The sequence below is a fragment of the Aythya fuligula genome, chromosome 29, assembly GCF_009819795.1.
Source record: "Aythya fuligula isolate bAytFul2 chromosome 29, bAytFul2.pri, whole genome shotgun sequence".
In the NCBI taxonomy this organism is placed as follows: Eukaryota; Metazoa; Chordata; class Aves; order Anseriformes; family Anatidae; genus Aythya; species Aythya fuligula.
In genome coordinates this window covers 133,978-157,192 of record NC_045587.1, presented here as the reverse complement: position 1 = coordinate 157,192, position 23,215 = coordinate 133,978, and the positions used below count along the sequence as shown (strand labels likewise).

The 23,215-nt window shown below is 49.6% G+C and overlaps 2 protein-coding genes and 1 long non-coding RNA gene across 6 annotated transcripts; 1 reads left to right on the top strand and 2 right to left on the bottom strand.

Moving 5' to 3' along the window:
* Positions 1-3,267: 3,267 nt before the first annotated feature.
* Positions 3,268-8,092, bottom strand: LOC116499895 (keratin, type II cytoskeletal 5-like). The gene is made up of 9 exons (XM_032204747.1): positions 7,567-8,092; positions 6,341-6,555; positions 5,720-5,780; positions 5,429-5,524; positions 5,024-5,188; positions 4,668-4,793; positions 4,209-4,429; positions 3,895-3,926; positions 3,268-3,786 (listed from the first exon to the last, which is right to left on the bottom strand). Exons 1-9 carry the CDS (start codon positions 8,074-8,076, stop codon positions 3,590-3,592), a joined length of 1,623 nt encoding a protein of 540 aa, XP_032060638.1. The 5' UTR covers positions 8,077-8,092; the 3' UTR covers positions 3,268-3,589.
* Positions 8,093-8,147: 55 nt separating this feature from the next.
* Positions 8,148-12,806, top strand: LOC116499906. The gene is made up of 3 exons (XR_004254255.1): positions 8,148-10,467; positions 10,877-11,251; positions 11,474-12,806. It is a non-coding gene; the product is annotated as an uncharacterized LOC116499906 (long non-coding RNA).
* A 1,689-nt stretch (positions 12,807-14,495) lies between these two features.
* LOC116499891 (keratin, type II cytoskeletal 5-like) lies at positions 14,496-21,414 on the bottom strand. 4 transcript variants are annotated; one of them, XM_032204742.1, is made up of 10 exons: positions 20,830-21,414; positions 20,031-20,245; positions 18,247-18,307; positions 17,489-17,584; positions 17,030-17,194; positions 16,701-16,826; positions 16,043-16,263; positions 15,653-15,687; positions 15,324-15,527; positions 14,496-15,242 (listed from the first exon to the last, which is right to left on the bottom strand). In XM_032204742.1, the coding sequence occupies exons 1-10, from the start codon at positions 21,412-21,414 to the stop codon at positions 15,190-15,192; spliced, it is 1,761 nt and encodes a 586-aa protein (XP_032060633.1). In that variant the 3' UTR covers positions 14,496-15,189. The 4 variants fall into 4 exon arrangements, with proteins under 4 accessions (XP_032060633.1, XP_032060634.1, XP_032060632.1 ...); XM_032204743.1 differs by having other exon boundaries at positions 14,496-15,344; positions 15,459-15,527; XM_032204741.1 differs by having other exon boundaries at positions 14,496-15,527.
* Positions 21,415-23,215: the final 1,801 nt, after the last annotated feature.

Below are 23,215 nucleotides of genomic sequence, written 5' to 3'. Positions count from 1 at the left end.
AAAAGCACATTTTATCGTTTTACAGTGGTCCGAGGTTTGAGAAACCTGTTATTGTGGGTCTGTTTCCTGTTGCTGTGGTTCTGAGTAAACCCCAGCAGGGCATCAGCACCTCAGGCCCCAACTTGCTGGAAATTCTGGACTCCTGTTCTCATGCCCAAACGAGGCATTGAAACCAGAGCTGATACAAGAAGGAGAAAGAGGTGATGGAGGGAAGCCAGAGGAGTAATGGGGCATTAATGGAAGTCTTAGACCATCAGCTATCAAAAACCACATAGGGAATGGGAAAGACATGAAAGGTAGTTTTGTGAATGGTATTTTCGGATCTTTTCTTTCTTTGAAAAGTGTCTACGTTTCATCCTGATTCAGACTGACAAGTGATGAAATATCAGAATATGACTTGGGAGGGAGTTACCGCTGGCTGTGACGGCACAAAACCTGAGCTGGCGATTTCTCAGGGCTTCACCTTTGCGGATTGTGTGCCCGTTTCCTGACTCACGGGGTGACCTTGTCTCTACCCAGTGGGAAGCCTGGGAACAGGCTTCTCTCCCCACATCTGTTGTCTTCCTTTTTCAATAACTCTTACTCACAAGGAAATTGAATGCCTAGGATTTGGGCTTGTAGCATTGTTCACAGTCAACTCCCTCTACTCTTACGCCGCGTAGATCCCAGGAGATGTCAAGCGGTGCATTTCTCCAGAGAGAGATGCACAAGCTGTCTTGACTTGCCCTATGTATGCTGTGTTGTAGCGCTGTATGCATGGGAAGTTGTCCCAGAGAAGGTGGGATGCTCAGAAGTCACTCCCAGTATCTTGTCTGGATGCCCATAACTTTCCAGGGATGGACATGCTTCTCTTGAACCCTGCAGCCCCGGGAGTTTGCCAAGGTATGTCTCTCTTGTGGGTGTCCAAGCTGAACATCAGAGGAGCAGCACACCTGCAGAGCATTGCTGGGAAGCTGTAGCCTTTCCCAGCCATTAAAAAGACACATGCAGGCTCTGGGATGGGAGCAGGTGTTCTCAGATGCGTCTTTCAAGCGCACGTTCGTGCTTGCCATTTCACACTTGGAGGCTGGACAGTCAAGTGAGTTTGGCCAGAAGGTCCACTGAGGGTGATTTGTGGATGCCTGTCATCTTTTTTTGCCTTTTAGCCATGCTTTTCCTTTTTTTTTTTTTTTTTTTTTTCCCCCACGTTTTTGCTCCCTATTCTTCTAATGTTTCTCTTACACACCCTGGAATGAAGCTAAAATAACTGTCCTGGGAGTGTTTTGGCTACTGTGAGTTACAACACGCAGCAGTTTTTAAGACAGCTCCTCAGTCACAGAGGAGCTTCTGTGACTAAGCCACCAATCACGTCTGTCCTGAAGAACTGTGTCAAAACGTTATGGGTAGCAATTAGCAATCAGGGTGTTTGGAGGCAGAGCTCCCTCCGTGCTTTGCAAATTCGAGCCCCTGAGTGCAAGCACTATTCCTTGCCTTATGACTAAGGTTTTAATCTGGGCTGCACTCATATTAACGAGGGCTGTCCTCCCCTGCTGGAATACAGCCCCAGGTCATCGCTGCATCTATTTGACAGGTCCTGCTGGAGGGAAAGCAGGAGGTTACGTAGCTGGAGATCAGAGCCCTGGCAGAGCCAGCTGTCCCTGGCCAGGACAGCTTGGCCATGTACCCAGAAATGGGAATCTTTGTCCTTTTTTTTTTTTTTTTTTTTTTTTTTTTTTTTTGGGGGGGGGGTAGAGGGGGCAGGGGTATCTTGCTCAAAAAGGCATGCCTGGGGAGAATGAATCCTGGCCTCAGCCTTTCCCATGCTAGGTGAAGAGCTTTGTAATCTCTACGTTATGACTTATGCGATGATGCAATGGATGGCATCCATCTGCTGTGCCTGTTGGCTATATACACTGCATCCTGTTCGGTTAGGGAGAGTGTTTGGGCAGCAGAGAGGAAGACCATTACTAAGCCTTGCCCAAGCTGCTGTTTGGAGGGAGGAGGTTGCTCCTTCCCAGGAAGGAGTACGTAGTGGGAAGAAATGCCTGGAGAGGTGGTGGGGAAGGAGCAGAGAGCTGCAGCAGACCCATAACCAACCCGCAAGTTTTTGGGAAGGAGATTTCCCAAGGGATATGGAGAGGAACGTGCTGAGTTCAGAGCATCCTAGAAAATTATGGGAAACTGCTGGTCTTGAAGGAAAACCAGAATACAGTCTGTCATTCAGAGACTGCTGGTCCTCCTCTATTAACCCATTGCTGAGTATTTTCCTAATACATCTCTGAATGTTTCCTGATCTTACTGAAATACACAGGGGGTTGGGACTCTTTCTTTGTCACACATTTTTTCAACTCATCTTCCAGCAGTAGATCTGTCACTTCTTTGTATCCTTCAGCCAGATAATGCCCAGCTTTTACTTCTCAATTAATCTCAAGGAAAGGTTGGACATGGTGCTTAGGGACATGGTTTAGTGGGTGGTAGGGGGATGGTTGGACCAGATGTCTTGGAGGTCTTTTCCAACCTTAATGATTCTGTGATTCTCTGACTTGCTACTTCTGACAGGTATTTTTTTTTTATTATTTTTTTTTTTATGGCTATTGAATGGGAGACAACTCCCTTCAGAGTAGCATATGAATATTTGTAGTCCAGACTCTCCACCACTTATAGATTAAGGAGACAGAACGAGAGCATCCGAGGCCTGAGATGAACTCCTCAGACGGGGTGGCCAATGCTCGGAACAGGAGGGCAGAGCTCTCAGGTGTTTTCACGCTGGCATTTACACTTAGATGAGACAGCTCACAGTAAATGGGGTTTTAAGATGGAGTGATATTCTTGAACAAGTCGGGTGGTTGCTCTGACTCCCCTGGTAATTAGTTCCCTATTGTTAGAAGTTTATGCAGGTACATCACACACTTGGCACTGCCCTTTGCACCCCCTGGGAGTCGGGCTGTTGGCTGTTGTACTGGCTGGGAGCTGCATAGCAATTGAATCTTAGACCTTTTCCCCTGTGCCTTTCCCACTCTTGCCTTGGCGTGCCCTGTGTTTAGCTTCCAGGTGTTTTACATGCACAATGGGGAGAACTAGTGCATTGAAATCAACAGCAGACCTCCCCTTGGTGCTACGCTGTACCTGTGTTTTGGCTGCTGCTGGGGAGATGCAGGAAATGTGGATGAGGAGTAAAAATCTGTGCCTTTAACTGGGCAAGGCCCTAGGAAAAGTGCTTGTTATCTGCATTTGCATTTGCTGTTCCACGTCTTTAATTAAAAGGTCCACGCAATAGAATAAATTACATATGCATTTTTATTAGACAAACACCAGAAAGTGAAGAGAGACAAACAGTCATGGGACACATTTTATATACAAAATCCGGCCAAAAATGCTGAGCTGTAACAAGCAAGTTGCAAATTTAAAACAGTTGGACTCATGTTCAGTAGCAGAGCCCTACACGACATGTGCTAGACAACACGGCTGAGAGAGGGTTCCTAAAGTGAGGCTCCTGTGCGACAAGACATAGGGTTTAGGTGGCCCTCGTTCCGTTCACCCCAACTATGCTTTAATAAAGGACCAGTGTTAAGGTGTTTTCTGGCGAGTGAAGGCGTCTGAAAGGAAACCTTTAGCTTCTGTAACTTCTTCTGGTGGAGGAGGTCGAGACAAACTTCACGCTGGAGCTGCTGCCACCTCCGAAGGTGGTGCTGCTCACCCCAGGACCGCTCCCACAGCTGAAGCTGTTCCCCATGTTACAGATTCCCCCTCCCATGCTGAGGTTGCTTCCTCCTCCGTACCCTGTTCCCACAGTTGTTCTGGTCACGGCTGCAAGAAGGAGAAGGAAAGGCGTTCAGTCTCTCTGGGTATTGGCTTCTCAGTACAGAAACACAATAATGCTCAAATCAGGTAATTGTGTATATTTCAAAGACTTACAGATATTCACTGGGACGCCATCTCCGGCCAGCCTGTTAGGGAACAGAACACAGCAATGTAAGATGGTAAGAAAGAAAACAGTTGATAGCATGAGAAAATACAGGGGACATTTTTTAGAGACGTCTGGGGAGAAAAATGAATATGTGGCATAATTTGTGGATACTTCTCACAATGTTACTGAATTAACCAGACAACCTTTCCCCCTGCCCCTGGATACCCCATTTCACATGTGCATTTCAAAAACGCTGAGCATCCCCAGCACGTGTGTTGGATCCTCCAAAACCGGGACTACAAGGGTCGTGCTTCCCACCCACCTGCACTCCTCGCCCTCCAGCAGCTTCCTGTAGGTCGCAATCTCAATGTCCAGGGCCAGCTTGACGTTCATCAGCTCCTGGTACTCGCGCAGCTGCCGGGCCAGGTCTGCCTTGGCCTGTTGCAGAGCATCCTCCAGCTCGGCCAGTTTGGCTTTGGCATCCTTGAGGGCCAGCTCCCCACGCTCCTCAGCATCTGCGATGGCTGCTTTCAGGTTTGCACACTAGAGAAAAGAAACCTCTGGTCAAATTGCCCGTACGGGCCCGTGGCATGTTCTACCCTGAAACCACAAGGTCTCATTACAGCACCACCAGTTTAAGCAGTTTTAGCAGCAGTTCTGTTTTTTAGAGAAAAAGGGTCAAGCTGAGCAGAACTCAGTTAGGTTGTTTTTAATGTTTTCCTTCCTCCCTGCCAATCTAGGGGGCAAATTGGTTAAAAGGATGGGTTTTCCTGCTTTTTACCTGTTTCTTCACGCTGTCGATTTCAGACCGCAGCCTCTGGACGTGGCGGTTGAGCTCGGAGATCTCCTGCTTGGTGTTGCGGAGGTCGTCCCCGTGCCTGCCTGCGGTAGCCTGCAGCTCCTCGTACTGTGGCAGAGAGAGGAACAACCGGTCAAGGTAAAATCCATCATTTTTTCAGTAACACAGTGTGTGGCAAGGTGGGTGCTTGAAAGTAATGGGTGTCTCCCCGAGCCCACACTAGCAGCTGAGTTGCTGCTGTGCAACGTGCAGTAGTGGAGAAGGTTTTCTTGGAACAGTCCTTTTCTGTTCAAGACAAGACATGAAGATAACAGCACGGAAAACCCCAATTCCTTCACCTTGGTTTGGTACCAGGACTCGGCTTCAGCCCGGCTCCTGTTGGCAATGTCCTCGTACTGAGCTTTGACCTCCGAGATGATGCTGTCCAGGTCCAGGTTTCGGTTGTTGTCCATGGTGAGAACGACGGAGGTGTCAGAGATCTGGGTCTGCATCTGAGACAGCTCCTGCAAAGTGCACAGGGACTAGGTGAGCTCACTCGCTTGGGAGATGCCTTTTCATCCTTACAGATGAGCATGCAGACCTGGGAGAGGCTACAGATTGTTATCTAAGGAGCTAAGACAGTTGGTGTAACTCTAAAGAGGTAAAGGATTTAGCATCTCCTGGGGGGAGAAATTAAAGGCTTTCAGAGGAACGGAGGGAGGGAAGCTGAGGACTGAAATGTCTTGGGAGGTGGTTGTACTCACTGCTTCGTAGAGGGCTCTCAGGAAATTAATTTCTTCAGTCAGCGCATCTACCTTGGCTTGTAGTTCAACCTTGTTCATATAGGAAGCATCTACATCCTGGAGGACGAGAGAATTAGGTAATACATTTTAAACTCTTGTTCGCAAGTCAGGGATGTGCTTATCTCCGCAATAACAGGCCAGGGAAGAAGGCATAAAAAAGCATTTAGAATATGAATGGATGGATTTGTGAATGAATAGGTGATTAGAGCTCTACAAATAATCATCAGATGGTGTTCTGCAATTTTCTCTCACCTTCTTAAGTGTCACAAATTCATTCTCTGCAACTGTACGCCTGTTGATTTCATCTTCATACCTAATGGAGGGAGGCAGAAGAAGCATTTGTTTAGGCAAGTAACAGACAGAGGTGATTTTAGTTTGCTGGAATGAACTTCCTTAAGAGCATTTTGCATACAATGTTCTTTTATTTTGCAGAGCATCTGAATAAGAGACCATGAGCATGTTCCTAGGCTAAACTAGTTAAAACAAGTACATCTAATTTTTTTTTAAAGAATCTCTGCTGTTCCTTTTTTCCTCTTTCTGGCCCTTAGTCATACTTCTGCTTGTCTTAAGCAAATTAAGCATGCTGTCCTGAAACTTTCAGACCTACCATGTAATTTTTTTTCCTCGGTAGGTAATTTAGTTAATAAGTCTTTGATCATATTCTAAATTATTCACAAAATGTTTGTGTATTTGGATCTGTTACTCCGTTACCGTTTATCTTGAGAAAATGGCACAGCCTTCACTGTCGGGAACTCCTGTGTCCTGTTCTGTTTGTTAGAGGACTTGTCTGGATCCCCCCCTTGGCTTAAGGATGTCAAATGGAGAAAGGCTGCACCTACCTAGGTAAGTAGAGCATTCGCTCGATAGACTTACTTCTTCTTGAAGTCCTCAACCAGGTACTGAGTGTTGACGAGCTCTCCCTCCAGCCTTCCCTTGTCACTCAGCAAACTGTTCAGCTGCATCCTGAGGTTGTTGATGTAAGTCTCAAACAGCGGCTCCAAGTTGTTTTTAACTGTTTTCATCCCCTGCTCCTGAAGCAGGCTCCACTTGGTTTCCAGCACTTTGTTTTGTTGCTCAAGGAATCGAACCTGCAAGCAGAAATATGCTGAAGATGTTTTGAAAGAGCAGAGATTCTAAGAGAGCTTCCTTTACAAGTGTGGGATCTCAGTGGGTGAAATACCCTTTCCAACTGGTTGTCATAGCCAAATTCTCCTCTGACAGAAGCAGGAATGTGCTATTAGACTGCAGGGACCCTGGTCAGTATTCCAAAAAACTCTGGAACGACCACGGATTTCCTTGCACGTGCTTCCCCTTCTTTCTTTTGATGAAGCATGCAAGGTGCATACATTTTGTGTGAACAGTGCATGCAAAAACAGATAAGGAATAAAACAGGGTTTGCAAACTTATTAAGAAAAGAATAATGAAGTGCCAGTTTCCCCTCCCTTCAGCATAGCTTCTACACTCCACAAAATCTCCAAAATAATGTAGCGTTTTCCTTGAAATCAAAGAGGAGCTGCTCAACCAAGAGAAATCGAGCAGGTGCTCTTGTGCATCTAATACAGTTAACAAGGAAATGAAGTGGTTCAGACAGAGTCGGATCAGATTTTGCTCTTTTGAACTAACAGTCCAAACATGCTGGTACTGTTTCACTCAGAGCTTTAAATGCCTTTCAGGAAAATTCAAGCAGCGAGAAGCTTACTTCTCCCTAGGGCCAATTTATGCGCGTCCTTTCTTGGTTGTTTTGGATGGGTTGCTCTCATTTCATCTGAACCGTCTAAAAACCTGTTATCAAGGCTCCTGCAGTGCTCAGTGCAGAGAGCCCAACACCTCCACAAGGATGTGGTTATCTCTAAGAGCTTTCTTTCTCCACTGCCTATGAGATGTTAAGCAGCAAACGAAGAGGACCTCGGATACTGGATGATTAATTCATAGCAACCACTATGTAGCAGGTACCATTGCCTGGAATTTCCAGGGACTGAGGCATCCTCCAGTCTTGTTCCTGATTTTCATTCCTTCTTGCTCAGCTTATGTGCTCATAATACAGCTAAGAGACCCCATAAAAAATGAGGGCAAGATATTTAGGGAAGCTCATGTCTCACCTTGTCAATGAAGGAGGCAAATTTGTTGTTGAGGGTTTTGATTTGTTCCTTCTCCTCCTTTCGGATCCTCTGGATGCTGGGGTCAATCTCCAGGTTGAGAGGTTTCAGAAGGCTCTGGTTGACGGAGACTTCGTGGATGCCCCCAGCTGGGAATCCAGGGCCACCCATGCCACCACCAAAGGCACCATATCCATAGCCAAGGTTAGCTGGCATGCCAAAGCCACCACCACAACCGTACACGCTACCAGCGCCACCACCAAAACCTGCAGGTCCGTAGAAGCCACCACCCCTTCCAGCCACGGAGATCCTCTTGCATCCTCCAACATTGTAGAGGCTTTTGCTTCCAAAGCCACCACCGACCCTCGCAAACCCACTGCCAGCATTGCAGCTTCCGACCCGGGTGACGGAGCGTGAACTGAAGCTGGTGCGGCAGGTGTTTGGGACGATGGCTGAAGCAGCGCTGAAGCCACTTCTTCCCCTCTGAATCCTCACGGTGGACTGGCGAGACATTGTTGGCTTTGGGCTGGGATGGATGCTACAGCAAGAGCAAAGGAGCAAAGGTGCTGGCCTGGAGCAAGGAGTAGGAGGAAAAGAAGAAAGATGAACCTGTGCTTTTCACGAGCTCAGGAGAGCCCTTTTATGCATTTATGAGACTGGGATGGGTTTGATGAGGTGGATCATCTTTCTGATTAATTAGGCTTGGCATGTCCAACAGCATTCTGGAGAAAGAACTCACTCCGCACACACGCCCTTCTGAAATAATATAGCCAGGTTCTGAGCAACAGTGGTATTGTTTGGGAATAACTGTCGCCTTCTGCCGTCTTTGTAGACAGCCAGACTCTTCGCCATATCAAAGCATTTGAAAGTTGCAGTTGAGTCACTTTGGGCACAGGGAGGAAAACACCGTTCAAAATGCCTGTCACTCAACACCTCTTGCTTGAAAATTTCATCCCTCAGGATTGCTTTTGCCCCTTTTCTGTTCATGAGTAGGGTTTTTAAAAATTACAGTCCCGTGTCTTTTAGGGAAAGGAATCTGTGTCAGGCAGAGCAGTGCTTTACAGCATGCCCTGCAGTATATTGCTTTATGCTTTATTTTGTGATACATACTGCATGGTTCCCTTCTGCAATATACCTGCAGAAATGCTTCTGCTTCTGTCTCTACATAGGCTCAGCTCCCAGGGCTGATCTGTTCTGAAAATCCTGCTCCTGTGGACTAATTCTTCTGTCACTCTTAAAAGGAATGAAATAAAATTAGCGTAGGAATGAAAATGAAACGTTTTGTCAGGGTCTTTTGTTCACAAGTGTATTTTGACAGTGATATTCACAGCTGCCGCTGAGCTCTAGCACAAGTAGCTGTGCTGGTCCTCTGGCTCGAAACTTTCAATTTTGGTGTTTTAGGAGGATGGAAACAAAGGAACAAAACAAAATTTTCGAGGAAGAGGCAAGAGTGTAGGAATGGGAGCTGCTTTGAATCCACTGTCTCTATGGAAATGGAGTGCTCCGGGGTTGTTCCCAAATCCTCGTTTATAAACACGAAGTAGTTTCCCAAAGATTTAATCAGCTCTTTCAGCACTGCACATCTGAAAGTGTGATCCTGCCTGTATGAATCCAGCAGAAGAGTGCTCCACAGGATTCCCTCTGCCCAGATCCACAGCGGTCTGCACACAAAGACATCCTGGACCTGGCCTTTCTCAGCCACAGGTACCAATGCAGCCCTTTGCTTTGCCTGTAGCACTGCAGGCAGTTTGAGGAGCAAGTTGAAGAGAAAATGTGAAAAATAACTTCATTCTGAGGCACGGCGAGTGTTTCTGGCCCTCGCTTTGTTTCAGGTAGTTCAGGAAAAGATGATTCATATGTAATTTATTTATACAAGAAAGTGAACTTGCAACCGCATCCCCCCGAACAGCTTCTCGTGTTGCCTGTAAGGCTGAGCAGCTGCTGGCTGCGGAGCAGGAATAACGTAATGCCGAGGAGTCACCGCTGAGCAGGGGGTGTGCTGCGAGCCGCCCCCGCCTCGCGAGGCAAAGGGAACCCCCACGAGTGCGTTGGGTCCCACAACAACTTGCCTTCAAAATAGTTTGCATTTACATTTGTGTTTTGAAACGGTGGAGGGGAAGAAGTAGCAATTATTTTATTTTGGTGTCTATTACAAGACTGAGCTTTCATTGTAAGCAAGAGCTCGATCTTGCAAATTTTGCCCAGAGGGTCTGTTCCTTGGCACACATGGGAACTGCAGGAAACTGATCACGAGCAGCAAATCTACACCCTAAAGGTCGTGGATGATTGATCCACCCTGGGGCTTTGCCCACCAGTTGGTGAATGTCATGACGTGCAAGCGTGAGGGTGATCCCCCGTGGTGTGCTTGATTCATATGAGGCACAAGGTACTCAAAGGCAGATGCAGGTTGCCAGAGACCTTAAGTGCCTAAGACTCCTTTGGGACTCGCTGTCTGGGGTGCTGTCCATCCCACATAACTCTATCTGAAAGCTTTTATTTTTATTCTTGTGTAATCAGGGGAGATCACCGCCAAATGGCGGATTCTCCCATCCAAAGTTGGATGGAAGGAGAGGCCACTGGAGATGGCTTTCCACTTTCCCCAGCACCATGTGGGGAGACCAGGAGGCTGACTCAGGGTGTGCAGGGTTAGCCAGGCTGAAACCCACCCTTGGTTACTAACAGCATGATGCGTCAGTACTTTCCTTTTTCCCCTCAGGCTCCCTTTACATATGAAACTTGTCTTTTTTGGCTAAAGAATACGCCAACTGCGTTGGAGTCCATTGTTAATAATAGTAATAATACAGCTCCTCCAACCAAATAAGAAGAAATTAATTTCTTTCCATTTCACATTTGCACTAGGGTGGAGGTGATGCGGTTGTCACTCATCTGGAAGGAATTTGAGAGGTAATTACAAAAGGCAGAACTGTGAGCACAAGGAGCTGTAGCTACAGGTTTGGGGTATGGGGTGATGGCAAGGGGGCCCCCACCCTGCTCTGTTGATGAAACACTGGGTTTCCAGGTAGCTCCTGGGGGAGTGTCTCCCGTGCACACTGCAGCTCCAGGCATGTAAATGAATTTGCTGCTCCGATGAAGATAGCTTGCCCTGATATGGACTTTTCCTCCTCCACCAGAGCATTATGCTAGCTCTCGCTCAAGCTGTTCTGTAGTTCTTCCTCCTAATCAAACAAAGGGAGCTGTGTTTGGGCAGGTCCTGCCGGCTGAGAGCCCCCATGACGTGGCAGAGGCAGGCTGCGAGGCTGAGCAGGCTCCGAAGCCTTTTCCTTCCCTTCCCCTCCTTGTTTCTTCCTCCCAGGCTGAGCAGAGGGGGCAGACGGCAGTGCAAGTCCCTGACCCAGAGGCAGGAGATCCCTTTATGCCATGCTGTAAACCTGGGAGTGAAGTCTTGGCTGAGTTTGGTTCTGGCATCATGCTGACAGCAAGGTAATAACGCTCCTTTGAGGGTAGAAAAGTGCATTCTGGCTACATCAGGGCAGTAAATGCAACTCAGGCCCCTCTAGTGAGAAACTGTTTTCCATGCACCTAGCCAGCAAGAAGCAGATGTCTCCAACAGTTTTTCATCAGCTCCTGTCCATCTCTGCCTCTCTCCAGCATTCCCCCTGGAAGCCTTCATCTGGTGATGGATGCCCTTTCTCAGACAAGGCTGAAATAAATCCTTCGGAATGCCTCCGTATGTCTTCTTTGCAAAAACACACGCATTTATAAAATCAGAGCATGTCTTACTAACTTGTGTTGGTTCACCTGTGCTACCTAATCTCAGTTTAATTATCAGTAAAGTCAAGGCTGTAATTTACGTTAATTGCTTAAATTAAAGCCTTTGGGTTAAACTTGGGCTGCTAACCTAAATTCAAACCCTACTCATTTTGACCATAATTTACTATATCATCCCCAGTTAATGAAGTCCCACTGGTTGCCCTGAGCTTTTTCCACGGTGGACCACACGACTTGCAGGGTCCCTGTGCTGTGGGGACAGGAACCTCTGAGAGCTCCTGAGCAGGAGGCAAGTGTCCGTGAATCTCATTTCCCCAAGGGATGAATTAGGATGAACTCCTCAGAAGCTTTCCCATAGGTGTTGCCCCGTGATGGGCGTTGCAGTCCTTTGAGCCTGTTCCCAGCAGTATCTGGAGGCCAGTCAGCTGTAAGTACTACATGACTTTGAAGTGTAGGTGTGACCTGCTTTCCCCAGATAATTGTTTTCTGTGCTAGCGCAGAGACTCCGATGCAGCCCAGGGTTTTGGAATAACTTTGCCTTCATTATTGTTGTTGTTGCCAGATGCTTTATACAGATCAGGGAGGTCTCGTTTCACCCCGTGCTTTGTTGCACTTAAAAGAGCCTCTGACCTTAGGTTGGTATTAGCTGATACCTCCTTTCTCCTGCTCCACATGCAACACTGGTGCTTAAATGGTGGTACCTGAAGAATCCCAAACACCCCAAGTTGTGTTGTAACGCTTGCTGAGCAACTTTGATCCCTGAGTAGGGCTGATGGGGTTCTGCTCTCCACCAAGCACCATGTGGAAAGCAAGATCTTTCAGTGTTGGAGGTCATCGCAGTAGTATTGTAACACCTCCTCCTTTCACATGGCCCTAGGGTATAACTTCTCTCCTGATAAAGAAGCCCATGCACTGAAGCACTGCTGCTGGAAAGCCCCGTTATTTCGGATCAGCTCTGTGCAGGCACGTGGCACGCCCCCCAGCTCTGTCCTGCACCGAGACTGCTCCCAGTTCAAGGTTCCTTGCAGAGAGCCACCGCGCTTGTGTGAAGTTTAATTTCTCCCAATTAAAACAAACAGCACCATTCTCGGAGCCAGTAAGATAAACAAGCATTATTCACAAGTCCTGGAAAGCGCACCCAGTCCCGGTGCACCGAGGCGCTGGGGCCTTATGTTTATTCAGGGTGCAGTGCTGCATTGCACTGCGTGTGAGCCCCGAGGTCCCTGGTGCTGTCCCGTGGCGCGTGGCATCGCCTGCAGCCCGGCTCGCCTGCTGGACTCCGACCCGGCCGGGATGTCGCTGCCCTGGTTAAACAATGACGCTCAGGCTGAACGTGCCTTGCAGACGGGAGCTGGGGATGTTGCTCCGCTGCTGGTTTCACTGCATCCTGCGTTACCTTCCCTGCAGCCATTTCACGTTGCACTTTGTTTCTAGGCCGTGTAAACCATTTGCAAATTAAAAAAAAAAATAATAATAATTTTATTACTTCTCAAGTTTAACCTGAATTTGTGTGTTCTCCAGGTCTCTGCAAACCAGAAGATGGCAACTAGATGACTTTTTGCATCTGCTTTCTTGGAGAAGTGCCGGGAGGGCTACAAAACCCACCCCATGGAGACAAAAGAGTGACGGATAGCTGCTTGCTGCTGTTTTTTTTTTTTGCCTTGGTAGCATCTTCAATGCTCAGATTGCGGGAGAAGGAGCCAACAACAGCCTGCAACAGCAGACTGATGGAGGCTGCAGAGATGCCCAGGCATCGTGGGGATAGGGAAGGGCTTGGCAGCGCGGCTCACGACCAAGATTCAGGTGTGTTGTTGGTCGTGGCCCACATGTCGATGCAGCTGATGGCACAGCAAAGTGTAATGTACGCTTCTGTAAAACACAAAACAAAACAGATTTTTGAAATTTTCAATTATTTATATACATATATATATGGTTTGATAATAAAAGCCCAGTTGGGATGTCCTGCCTGTTACAAAGAAGACTGCTTTGCCAGCTTCACTCTATTTCCTTAAAAGTCTATGAATCGTGGTCAGATCTTACAGACAGATGCAGGCAGGTAAATGGATGCAGCCCAACCACCCACCTTTCCCGTGGGTGTGAGCCCCAAGCCCCATGGTAGGACCCGTCACGGCTTCCAGCCCTTGCGGGGCAGCTCCCTGCCTTTCTCTTGCTCTGGGTCCCCACCTGCTGGAGACTCCAGGCTGGCTTGTCTGGTGCTCGCACACCTCTGCGCGGCACGATGGGTGCCTGGGGTCCGTGGGTGTCAGGAGCTCAGAAGTGTTTCCCTGCGGTGAGCAGTCCGGCACGCTGTGCACGAGATGTTTTTGCCTTGCAGCCTCTCCTCTCCCTCCCTGGAGACCTCCCCGGGGGTACCCACGGTTGGATTTTACAGGGGATGCAGGGTGGGTCAGTGGTCACCAGAGAACAAGGTGGGATGCTCGTCCTTTGGGCATGACATCCCCAAGGGGCTGCAGACCCATCCTTTGCTCCCCTCACTTCATGCTCCAGCTCCTGGGTCCGTTGGGGCTGGGTTCCCAGCTCACCCCATGCTTCTCCAGCTGCCAGGATTGGTGCCTGGCCTTGTAGCCTTGCAGGCAGCAAGAGCCAGGAGATGCCCTCGGAGCCACAGGAGGGAGCCCGGGGACAGCACGGGAGCCTGGCTGAAACCCTCATCCCAGCTGGTCTCAGACAGCTCCTGGGGGGTGGCTGGGAGTTGGGCAGCTGGGTGGTACAGGCAGCTTGGAAGACCTCAGGTTGAGCCAAAAACGAATCTGAGGCCCTGAAACAGCTCTTCCAAAGGAACATTTAGCAAGATGCTCATGGGTGCAAGGGAAACCTTGATGCCCAAGAACTGGAGGTGGTGGGATATTGGGTGCTTCACCCTGTGTCTGCCCCTCTTTGCTAGTGCTGCCCTCCCTCCCTTTGCAGTTGTGGTGATGTCTTCCCACCCCTCACCCCTGTTGGATGCTGTTCTCGCCGTGTCCTTGCCACCATGCTGGAGGTTTGCCCCTGTTTGTGGTGTGAACCTGTGTCCAGGCTGACCATCCATCCCACCCTCCTCTCCATCCTCCCCAGAGCCGTGTGGGAGTCTGAGTCCTAAACCTGAGCTCGGTCTCCTCAAGGTCCTTTCTCATGAAGTGCCTACAGAGAGTCCTTGCTGCAGCTGGGGCGCAGCACGCATCAATACCCAGTTCCCAGCAGAGAATAGAATGAAGCAGCAAAATTTAAAAATGAGAGATGCTCTTTATTGGACAATACAGTATGGTAGGAAACAAAGAGGCTATAGCCATGGGGACAAGGGATTAGAAATCAGTGTGGCAATTCATACACACAGAAAGCAGTAACCTTTCCCACAGGTGCCTGAGAAAACAGAAGGGGCTGGAAAAATCTTTAGTTGCAGATGAAACATTTGGAGGTTGTAACACGTGTTGTGGGCAGAGGCTTTTTAGAGCGTCTTGGAGCTCTTTTCCTTGCTGAAGACCCAGGACTGCGGTTTCACAAGGCTGTCCCCATCATCTTAGGGTGAATGAAATGAATGTGTGTGGCCAAGCGTGGCTTTCCCCTTTCAGCAAAGTGCTTCCACTTTGCTTTAAATTTGTGACTCCGTGGGGAGAACAAGAGAGGATTGAGGACTGTGCTGGAAGAGGGCCACCGCTGGGGACCGTGACGGCTCTCCAAAGCCCTGTTGGTGACCTGTTACAACCTATGCTTTAGCCAAAAGTGCTTCATATTCTGGCAGTGGGGTCCTAGCCTCCCGCCACTGCCCCAGTGGATGAGGCCGGAGGGAGGAGAGGGTGCAGCTCAGCTATTTACACCATTGATTTGTAGGGCAGCACTTGCTTTCGGAAGGCAGGAAACACACCGTCGTCCACACGGGGAACGCCAGGCTCACCATCCTTATCTGATGGTCTTTTTGCTGGTGGTGGTCTTGGAAACGATCCGCACGCTGCCTCCCGTGCTGGAGCTGACGCCTCGGCTGCTGTTGGAGCTGAAGCTGCTGCCTCCGCCGTAGCTGAGCCCCCCGCCGAAGCCTCCGCTTCCTCCTCCGAAGCCTCCGCCGCCGCCGCTGCTGCTCATGCTGTAGCTGCCGCCTCCGCCGCCCATGCTGAGACTTCCACCCATGCCAAGACCTCCTCCCATGCCGAGACCTCCGCCCATGCCGAGACCTCCGCCCATGCCCAGGCAGCTGCCGCCGCCGCCGCCGTAGCCCATCCCGCTGGAGCTGCTCACCACGGCTGCAGGGGAACACGGTGCGTGCCCACCTTAGGGACCTGCAGGTCCCCGAGGCGGGGGTACCTGGCCCATCGCCCCCACAGCGGGGGAATGGGTGACCAGGGCTGGAAGGGGGGAAGGTACTCACAGACGCTCACGGCTCCGACTCCCTCTCCAGCAAGCCTGTTGGGGAAGGGGGACATAAGTGAGAATGAGAAAGCACAGGCAAGATACAGCGCTGGCCACTGGGACCAGCTCATCAGACTTTGTGGCCTTCAGCAGGGACTGTCCTCTGGTGGGGTATGGCTGCATCACAGGTGAAAGGTTACTGCTCACTTTTGTTAGTGCATCGGGTGCCAAGAGCTGGAGAAACCCAGCTTTTCCTACAAACCTCACATTTTAAAATATCCCCTCTCTCTACCCTCTTTTTAAGTCTCTTGACGCTTCAGGCCTTTGGGGCAAGCTCTGTCTTTGGACCCAAAGAAACGCGCTCAACTCTGAAGAGCAGCACGCAGCAGGACCCCGTGCTTGTCCTCACCTGCTCTCCTCGCCCTCCAGCAGCTTCCTGTAGGTCGCAATCTCGATGTCCAGGGCCAGCTTGACGTTCATCAGCTCCTGGTACTCGCGCAGCTGCCGGGCCAGGTCTGCCTTGGCTTTCTGCAGAGCATCCTCCAGCTCAGCCAGCTTGGCTTTGGCGTCCTTGAGGGCCATCTCCCCACGCTCCTCCGCTTCGGCGATGGCTGCTTGGAGGCTGGCACACTAAAAGAAAGGGAAGCCAATAGCTGTTTAACTTGGGCTACCCAAATCTGAGTATTGCTGTGGTATTGTGGATACTGGCTGGTGGCTCCCAGCATGGCACTGAGAAGTCCTCAGGGGCTGTCAGAAAGGTGTCACAGGGTAGCTGAGCAGGGAGCTGCAGCCATAGTCCAGTTTCCCACAAAAAGAAGAAACATCTGCAGCTCTTTGCTTTGCTGGGGTGACCTGAAAGCTCACATCTTGCTTCCCCAGCAAGAAAGGAGCTATCATAGCACATCCTAACATTAAGGGACCTTCTCCAGTAGGGAGAGACAGAGATGGCCATGCCCTCTTCAGTGCAGGGGGGACCCCTGGCCTTCCAGCCCTGCTCCAAAGCTAGGAGCTGGCTCCTTCCTTGCCTGGAGTCTGCCGTCCACCATGCAGGAGCATCCCCACCATACCTGCTTCTTCACGCTCTCAATCTCGTTCCGCAGCCTCTGGACCATCCGGTTGATCTCTGAAATTTCTATCTTGGTGTTACGCAGGTCGTCACCGTGTCGCCCGGCGGAGACCTGGAGCTCCTCGTACTGAGATGCAGAAAGGAGGAAAGCACTGGTTAGGAGCCGTGGAGAGGCTGAGTGGGACTGGGAAGGGTGAGGGGCCTTCAGGGCATGAAGTGCAGGTCTAGGGGGACTACAGCCCTCTGAGCAACCTGCCCATGGAATAGCAGATCAGCCCAAGAGTCCATTGCAACATGCACAGAGATCAGTCTGTTATTCCCGTTACACACCTTGTTTTGGTACCAAGCCTCTGCCTCTGCCCGGCTCCGGTTGGCGATGTCCTCGTACTGCGCCTTGACCTCCGCAATGATGCTGTCCAGGTCCAGGCTGCGGTTGTTGTCCATGGACAGCACCACGGAGGTGTCGGACACTTGCTGCTGCATCTGGGACAGCTCCTGTGGAAGATGCAAAAAAAATGAGTTGTCTGGTCTCAGGGGTGGAAACCATGCTGATGAGAGATGGCTTCGGAGCCCTCTCTGCCAAGCCATTTTCTTGCATTTCTCTGTACTCTGCCTGTCCTTATCTATCATTTCTATCTTATGGCTACATTATAATTTCAAAAAGGTGGTGACTGCTTCCTCTTTTACTGCTGTACAGCACCGAGCGAGATGGACAGAGCTCCAGGACACGGGAAACTGTACAGCATGGAGCTGTGGAGGATGTTATCGTAGGGAGGGCTGACCACTTACCGCTTCGTAGAGAGCTCTCAGGAAGTTAATCTCGTCTGCCAGCGCATCTGCTTTGGCCTGCAGCTCAACCTTGTTCATGTAAGCACCATCCACATCCTAAAGAAAAGAAAACCAAAGACTTCTGGGTGAAACCACAAAACAAGAGGACACCAGGAGGACCCTATCTCTGCTTCCAGGTTCATTAATCTTTAGGCTTGTTTTTATATTGCTATGATCAAGGCATTTTCTAACATAATGCCAGACACTGGTTGTGAGCCAGAACGAGGTTTTGGGCAGAGGGCAAAGCTCAGACTCATGGGGATGTGACTGGAGTTGGAGTGGGACTGAACAGCAGGCAGCCGGACGGTTTGACACCGCAGCCGGAGGAGCTACCTCCAGAAAGCAGACAGCTCCTCCGACTGTGCCCAGAGGTGCTGCACCCTTGGCATGGAGCCGGTTGTGCCCATTTGTAGGGTGTCCTGGTTTCAGTTAGAACACAGTTGATTTTCTTCCTAGTAGCTGGTAGAATGCTATGTTTTGGCTTAGGATGAGGAGTGCTGATAACACCCCAATGTTTTAATTGTTGCAGAGCAGTGCTTATACTAAGCCAATGACATCTCAGGGTATATGGAGGAGTACCCAGCCCTAGCCGTGCCGACACCAGATCCTAATGCCTGACCCAACCGTGGGGTTTGAGGACCCCAGCTCCTGTCAGCTTTGCTTTGGCTCTGTGTGCTGAGCTTCTTTTGTTGCCCTCCCCCTGCTCCCACTTCACTCACCTTCTTGAGAACCACGAACTCGTTCTCTGCACTGGTGCGGCGGTTAATCTCATCTTCATATCTGTAAGGATAAAAAAGGGAGAGAGTTTGGGTGGAAATGAAGAGCTGAGGCAGAGAAGCAGAGGTGGGACCACTCTGGTCCCAAATCAATTCTGGCTCACAGATGTGTTCCTTATTCCCAGCTGTTTACAGTCCAGAGCAGATGCAGAGCAAATGATCACTTACTCTGAACCTGCATGGTGTGAGTAGTCCCAGCTAAAATTAAAAGAATCCAATCACTGCCCTTAAAGTCAAGCTCATGCGTAGATGTGAGCAGGATCAGAGCCCTTTGCAGTAAGAAGCAGCAGCAAGTATTCATGGTGACCTTTTAACAAAGCAAAGTTATGCAAAAGCTTTCAGCCTGGACTGCAATAGCTAATAATGCAATAGTTTGATATTTGATATTTTAATAATGCTAATGGCTCCGAATAACCTGCCGCAGCATTTAATTAAAAAAAAAAAAAAAAAATCTGTGATTCTTTAACCATGGTTGTGCAAGAGCGGATCATTAAGTAAGCCTCAGATTATGTTTCTGGGGAACTTTTTATGGCTCTGAGCAACATCCTCTCATCAGATAATCAGGGCAGGGCTTAGCTAGAAAGTAGACAAAGCGTGGAGGCTGTTGCAGCAAAGATCTGGATTTGAAAGGCAGGTTTGTGCCAGTCCTTTAACTCTCACTGGCAGAGATATCCCTGCAGCTGGATCTCCGGGTGGACAGGAGACGAAGTGAAAATGAGCCTGTGGACTGGGAGATAGCTCCAGACTTGAAACAAAATGCATTCTCTTGCCCAGGTAGTAGCTCCAAAATCCAGACAATATCATTTGTCATTTTTGGACTGATCAGGGTCTCTAAAAGCCTAAAATGCATACCGAGACCTGAAATGTACCCAAGGACAACATACCAGAAGCTAATTCATGTCAGCCCGTCCTGTCAGCTCTAAATGCTGATACATACCCCCCACCCCAAAAATCTATTCACATGCTTAGCTCTCTAGCATAAACATATCTCAATCCTCCAGGGTGTTTTTCTCGAGTTTGCACTTGGCTATCTGGTTGCATAAGGAAGATATTGTTCTCTCCAAACTCCAGCCAAAGAAAATTGAACTTCTTCACCTAAAAAAAGCACCTAAATGTCCCTCATAGTCAGCAGACACCGGCTGGCATGCCCTTAAAATGATTCATCCCGCCTCTGCTGGATGCCTTATCTCAGGATAATCTGGAACTAATTGCCACCCCAGGAAAATTCTTTTCTCTGGTTTACTTGAGGGGGAGCTGAGGCAATGGGCAAAAAAATAGAGCTGAGCATTTTCCACGTGATCAGAGGTGAGCGAGGCCGAGCACATGCAGGTTGCCTGGGCCCCTCTGGAAGCTAGGAACTTCCTTTGCAAAAAGAGAAAATTGGGGATTTTTGGAGCTGGCTGTTTATGGCTGTTTCATCCCCTTTTGCATGTCATTCATACTCATGAGCTACGCATTTTGCTATTTTCAGGTATTGTTTTGGGAAACCCGAGGGATCTGACCAGGAGCTGCATACGGAGCTGCTTCCATGGGTTCATGAATCCTGTGCTAAATGCTGAGCCTGCATGCAACCGACATAGCTACAGGTAACTGCGACCAAATTTAGCTTTTGTATGTTCATTTTGCTGGGAAGAGGAACCCAGTGCAAATGCAAGGCATGTGCCAGAGAGCACGAACTGCCTGCCCTGATTTTCACATCTGTTAATCTACAGAGCGCAATCTCTTACTTGTTCTTAAAGTCTTCCACCATGTCCTGCATGTTCCTCAGCTCAGAGTCCAACCGTCCCCTCTCTCCCATAAGACTGTCTAGCTGCCGCCTGAGGTTGTTGATGTAGGCTTCGAAAAGGGGCTCCAGGGACTTCCTGGTGACCGTGTGGCCCTGCTCTTGCAGGAGGCTCCATTTGGTCTCCAGCACTTTGTTCTGCTGCTCCAAAAATCGCACCTGAGAAAACAAAAACAGGCATGCGCTGAAACCCGTCCGAACAGCACACAAAACCCCCTGCCAGGGAAAGGAGGGATCATTCAACATGGAAAGAGGCAACAAAGAGACTGGAAATAAGATCTTCCCGCAGGAATTTAGGGCACCAGGTTCTCCAAAGTAGCACAAGCAGCTGAGATGCTTGGGGAGAATTTTCAAGAGCCATTAAGCAGGCCAAACACCTGTAATTGCAACTTTAGCTGTTTCTCCCCCCACTGGATGCTCAGCCCACCTTACTGGTTTAAACTGGTAGTATCCCATTGAGAGGTGTGGAGCTTTGCAATTTTACAACCAGTGCAAGATCCATCCAGTGCCCAGGCAACTTTTTATGGGGAAGGAAGGATTTCCAATTTAGCAAAATGAGGTGCTGAAAAACTCATCCTTGCAAAGAGCATAAAACAATTCTTAGTTTTCTGCCAAACCTGTGCTGTTTGTCGGCTGGGATTAGTTCAGGCAAGCCCCCAAATCCAAAGGAAGTTTCTTCCTGTTCTTCTTTCCCGAGGCAACTGAGAATATGCACGGGCTGCTGTTTAAGACCGAACTCTCACCTTGTCGATGAAGGAGGCAAATTTGTTGTTGAGGGTCTTGATCTGCTCCCGCTCGTGTGTTCGCACCTTCTGGATTTCTGGGTCAATATCCAGCTTGAGGGGTGCCAGGAGGCTCTGGTTGACGGTCACTTCGTGGATGCCACCGGGTGGGCAAACAGGGAACCCGGGGCCACCTCGACCACCAAATCCAGGACCTCCCAGCCCAAATCCACCACCCATCCCATAGCTGCCACCACCACCAGCTCCTCCTAAGCCAAAACCAGCGCCTGCTCCACCACCATAGCCAAGACCAAAGCCAGCTCCTCCACCAAAGCCGTATCCGCCACCGGCTCCACTCCGTAGACCTCCGCCAACCGAGCTGTAGGAAATTCTTTTACTTCCACCCAAGTTATAGAGACTTCTGCTGCCGAAGCCACCACCAGCTCCGAAGCCTCCTCCACCTCCAGCTCTTCCTCCTCCAACTCTGGAGACAGAGACGGAGCTAAAACTGCTTCTGGTACCACCGCCACCTCCTACGATAGCAGAGCCTGAGCTAAAGCCCCTCATGCCCCCTCCAGTTGATGATCTGTAAGAGATCCGACTCATGGTGGCTTGTTCAATTGGAAATGCAAAGAGCAGGAGGGGAAAAAAAAAGCTGGTGAATAAAAGCTGAGCAGCAGGAAAGGAGCAGAGGGCAACGGAGACAGAAACCCCTGTGATGGGAGAGCTCGGGAGCGTCCTCTTTTATCTGCTTGGAAAACTTGGCACGGGAATTCAGAACTTGACGTGCCTTGCAGCAACTTGCCTTGTCAAACACACCTAGGCTACGGCGAGGCGCTGAAAAATGCATTGTTTGCAGGCAAGAAAGTAACGGAGTGAGGGAGCTCCCCCCACCCCCAAAGCCTGGCGCTCTGAGTCATGAAATGAGAATTGAATGGGACGACTCGCTGAGGTCTGCGCTCACGAGCAGGACGCAACACGATTCTCCCGAGACCCTGGGAGCCAGTTTTCCTTATGCCAGCCAGGGCTCACCCGTTGCAGCGAGCTTCCTTGAGCTGAAGCCTTTGCAAGGTGAAGTTTAGGGTTCCACACATCACACGACAAGCAGGGCAGCACAGACAGGGGCTGATCTTTCCAAGACTGCCTTGTTGCAGTGTGCATGCCCTGTGGTTGGCTTGGGAAAGCTGAGGCTGGAGGTGATTTTACTTCTCAGCACTGCTACTTTGATTTCTTCTGGAAAAGGGCTCTAAAGGATTGCAGGCTGGTGGAGAGGAGCTGGGTGGAAGTTGTCTCCTGGTAGTATTTTCTGGGATCTTACCAAAAAGTTGCCTCTCCTCTTTGCAGGAGGAACTGAGAAATTAGTTATCGTGGCTTTCAAAGACAGCAAGGGAATCGCCCTTCCAAAATAATGTAAAACTGCATTAAATAGTACTCTGGCACTTCTAAAATAGATATTAAAGAGATGATTGAAAGGGCTGCATTTGTTTTGAGTCTTCTCGTCAGGCTGAGGGTTCAAAAGCTCTCTGTGAAGTGGTATTTTTATCACTCCCCCCCATATTTACCCTCTAACCAGCAGTTTCCACGTCACTGCTGGCTCCTTGAGATGTTCTCTCTAGGGGAATTCGCCCACTTTCCTTACAGCTTCCTCCCACCCCTCCTTCACTCTGCTGAGATCATGCAGTCGGATGATTTTCTAAAACATCTTTGGCCCCTTGATCTTGAGCTCTCAGGTGAACCCAGGAGCTGCAATGGGGCTGGGTCGTGTTTTGGGATGGTACAAAGGCAGGAAAGCCAGGACCTCTTCCCTCGTGCCCACAAAACGTGGGTTACAAGAGATGTCCCCTCCTTCCCACCCAAAGCAAGTCTGCAGAACGAACTCAGCTCAGCCACATCCTTGTGCTGTGAGGGCCACCGACCTCCGCCGGGTTGTGTCTCAGTGCACAGTGGAGAGATAAAACTGAATCAAAAAGATTTTTTGAAATTGGCTACGTGAGCAATAAGTACAGGAACTTAATCCAAAATGAGTTGCTTAAGGGTATCTGCAGCATCTCATAGCTTGTTTCTGTTGATGTGCTTCCAAATGCCGTTTTCTCTGTCTGGGAACTTGAAAGAACCTGAGCAGAAGGGATTTTTTTTTGTTTTCCTTATTGCAATCATAAAAGCCGGCGCTCACAACTATCATCTCCTGCAAGCGCTCCTGTCACCGCCTATTGCCAATAGTGTGAGTCACGAGCACCCGAAGCGCGTTCAGGCGAGCTATCGGGGAGCCGATCACCGGGCGTGCTGCACGGGAGCAAGCCGGGCGGTAGCAAGGGGGTGCTCTCGCCTCGGGAGTGGAGACCGGGAACCCGCCGGGTGCTGCGCAATGTGCTGGAAATGCCAAAATTCCCAGGAAAGCTGCACCCAC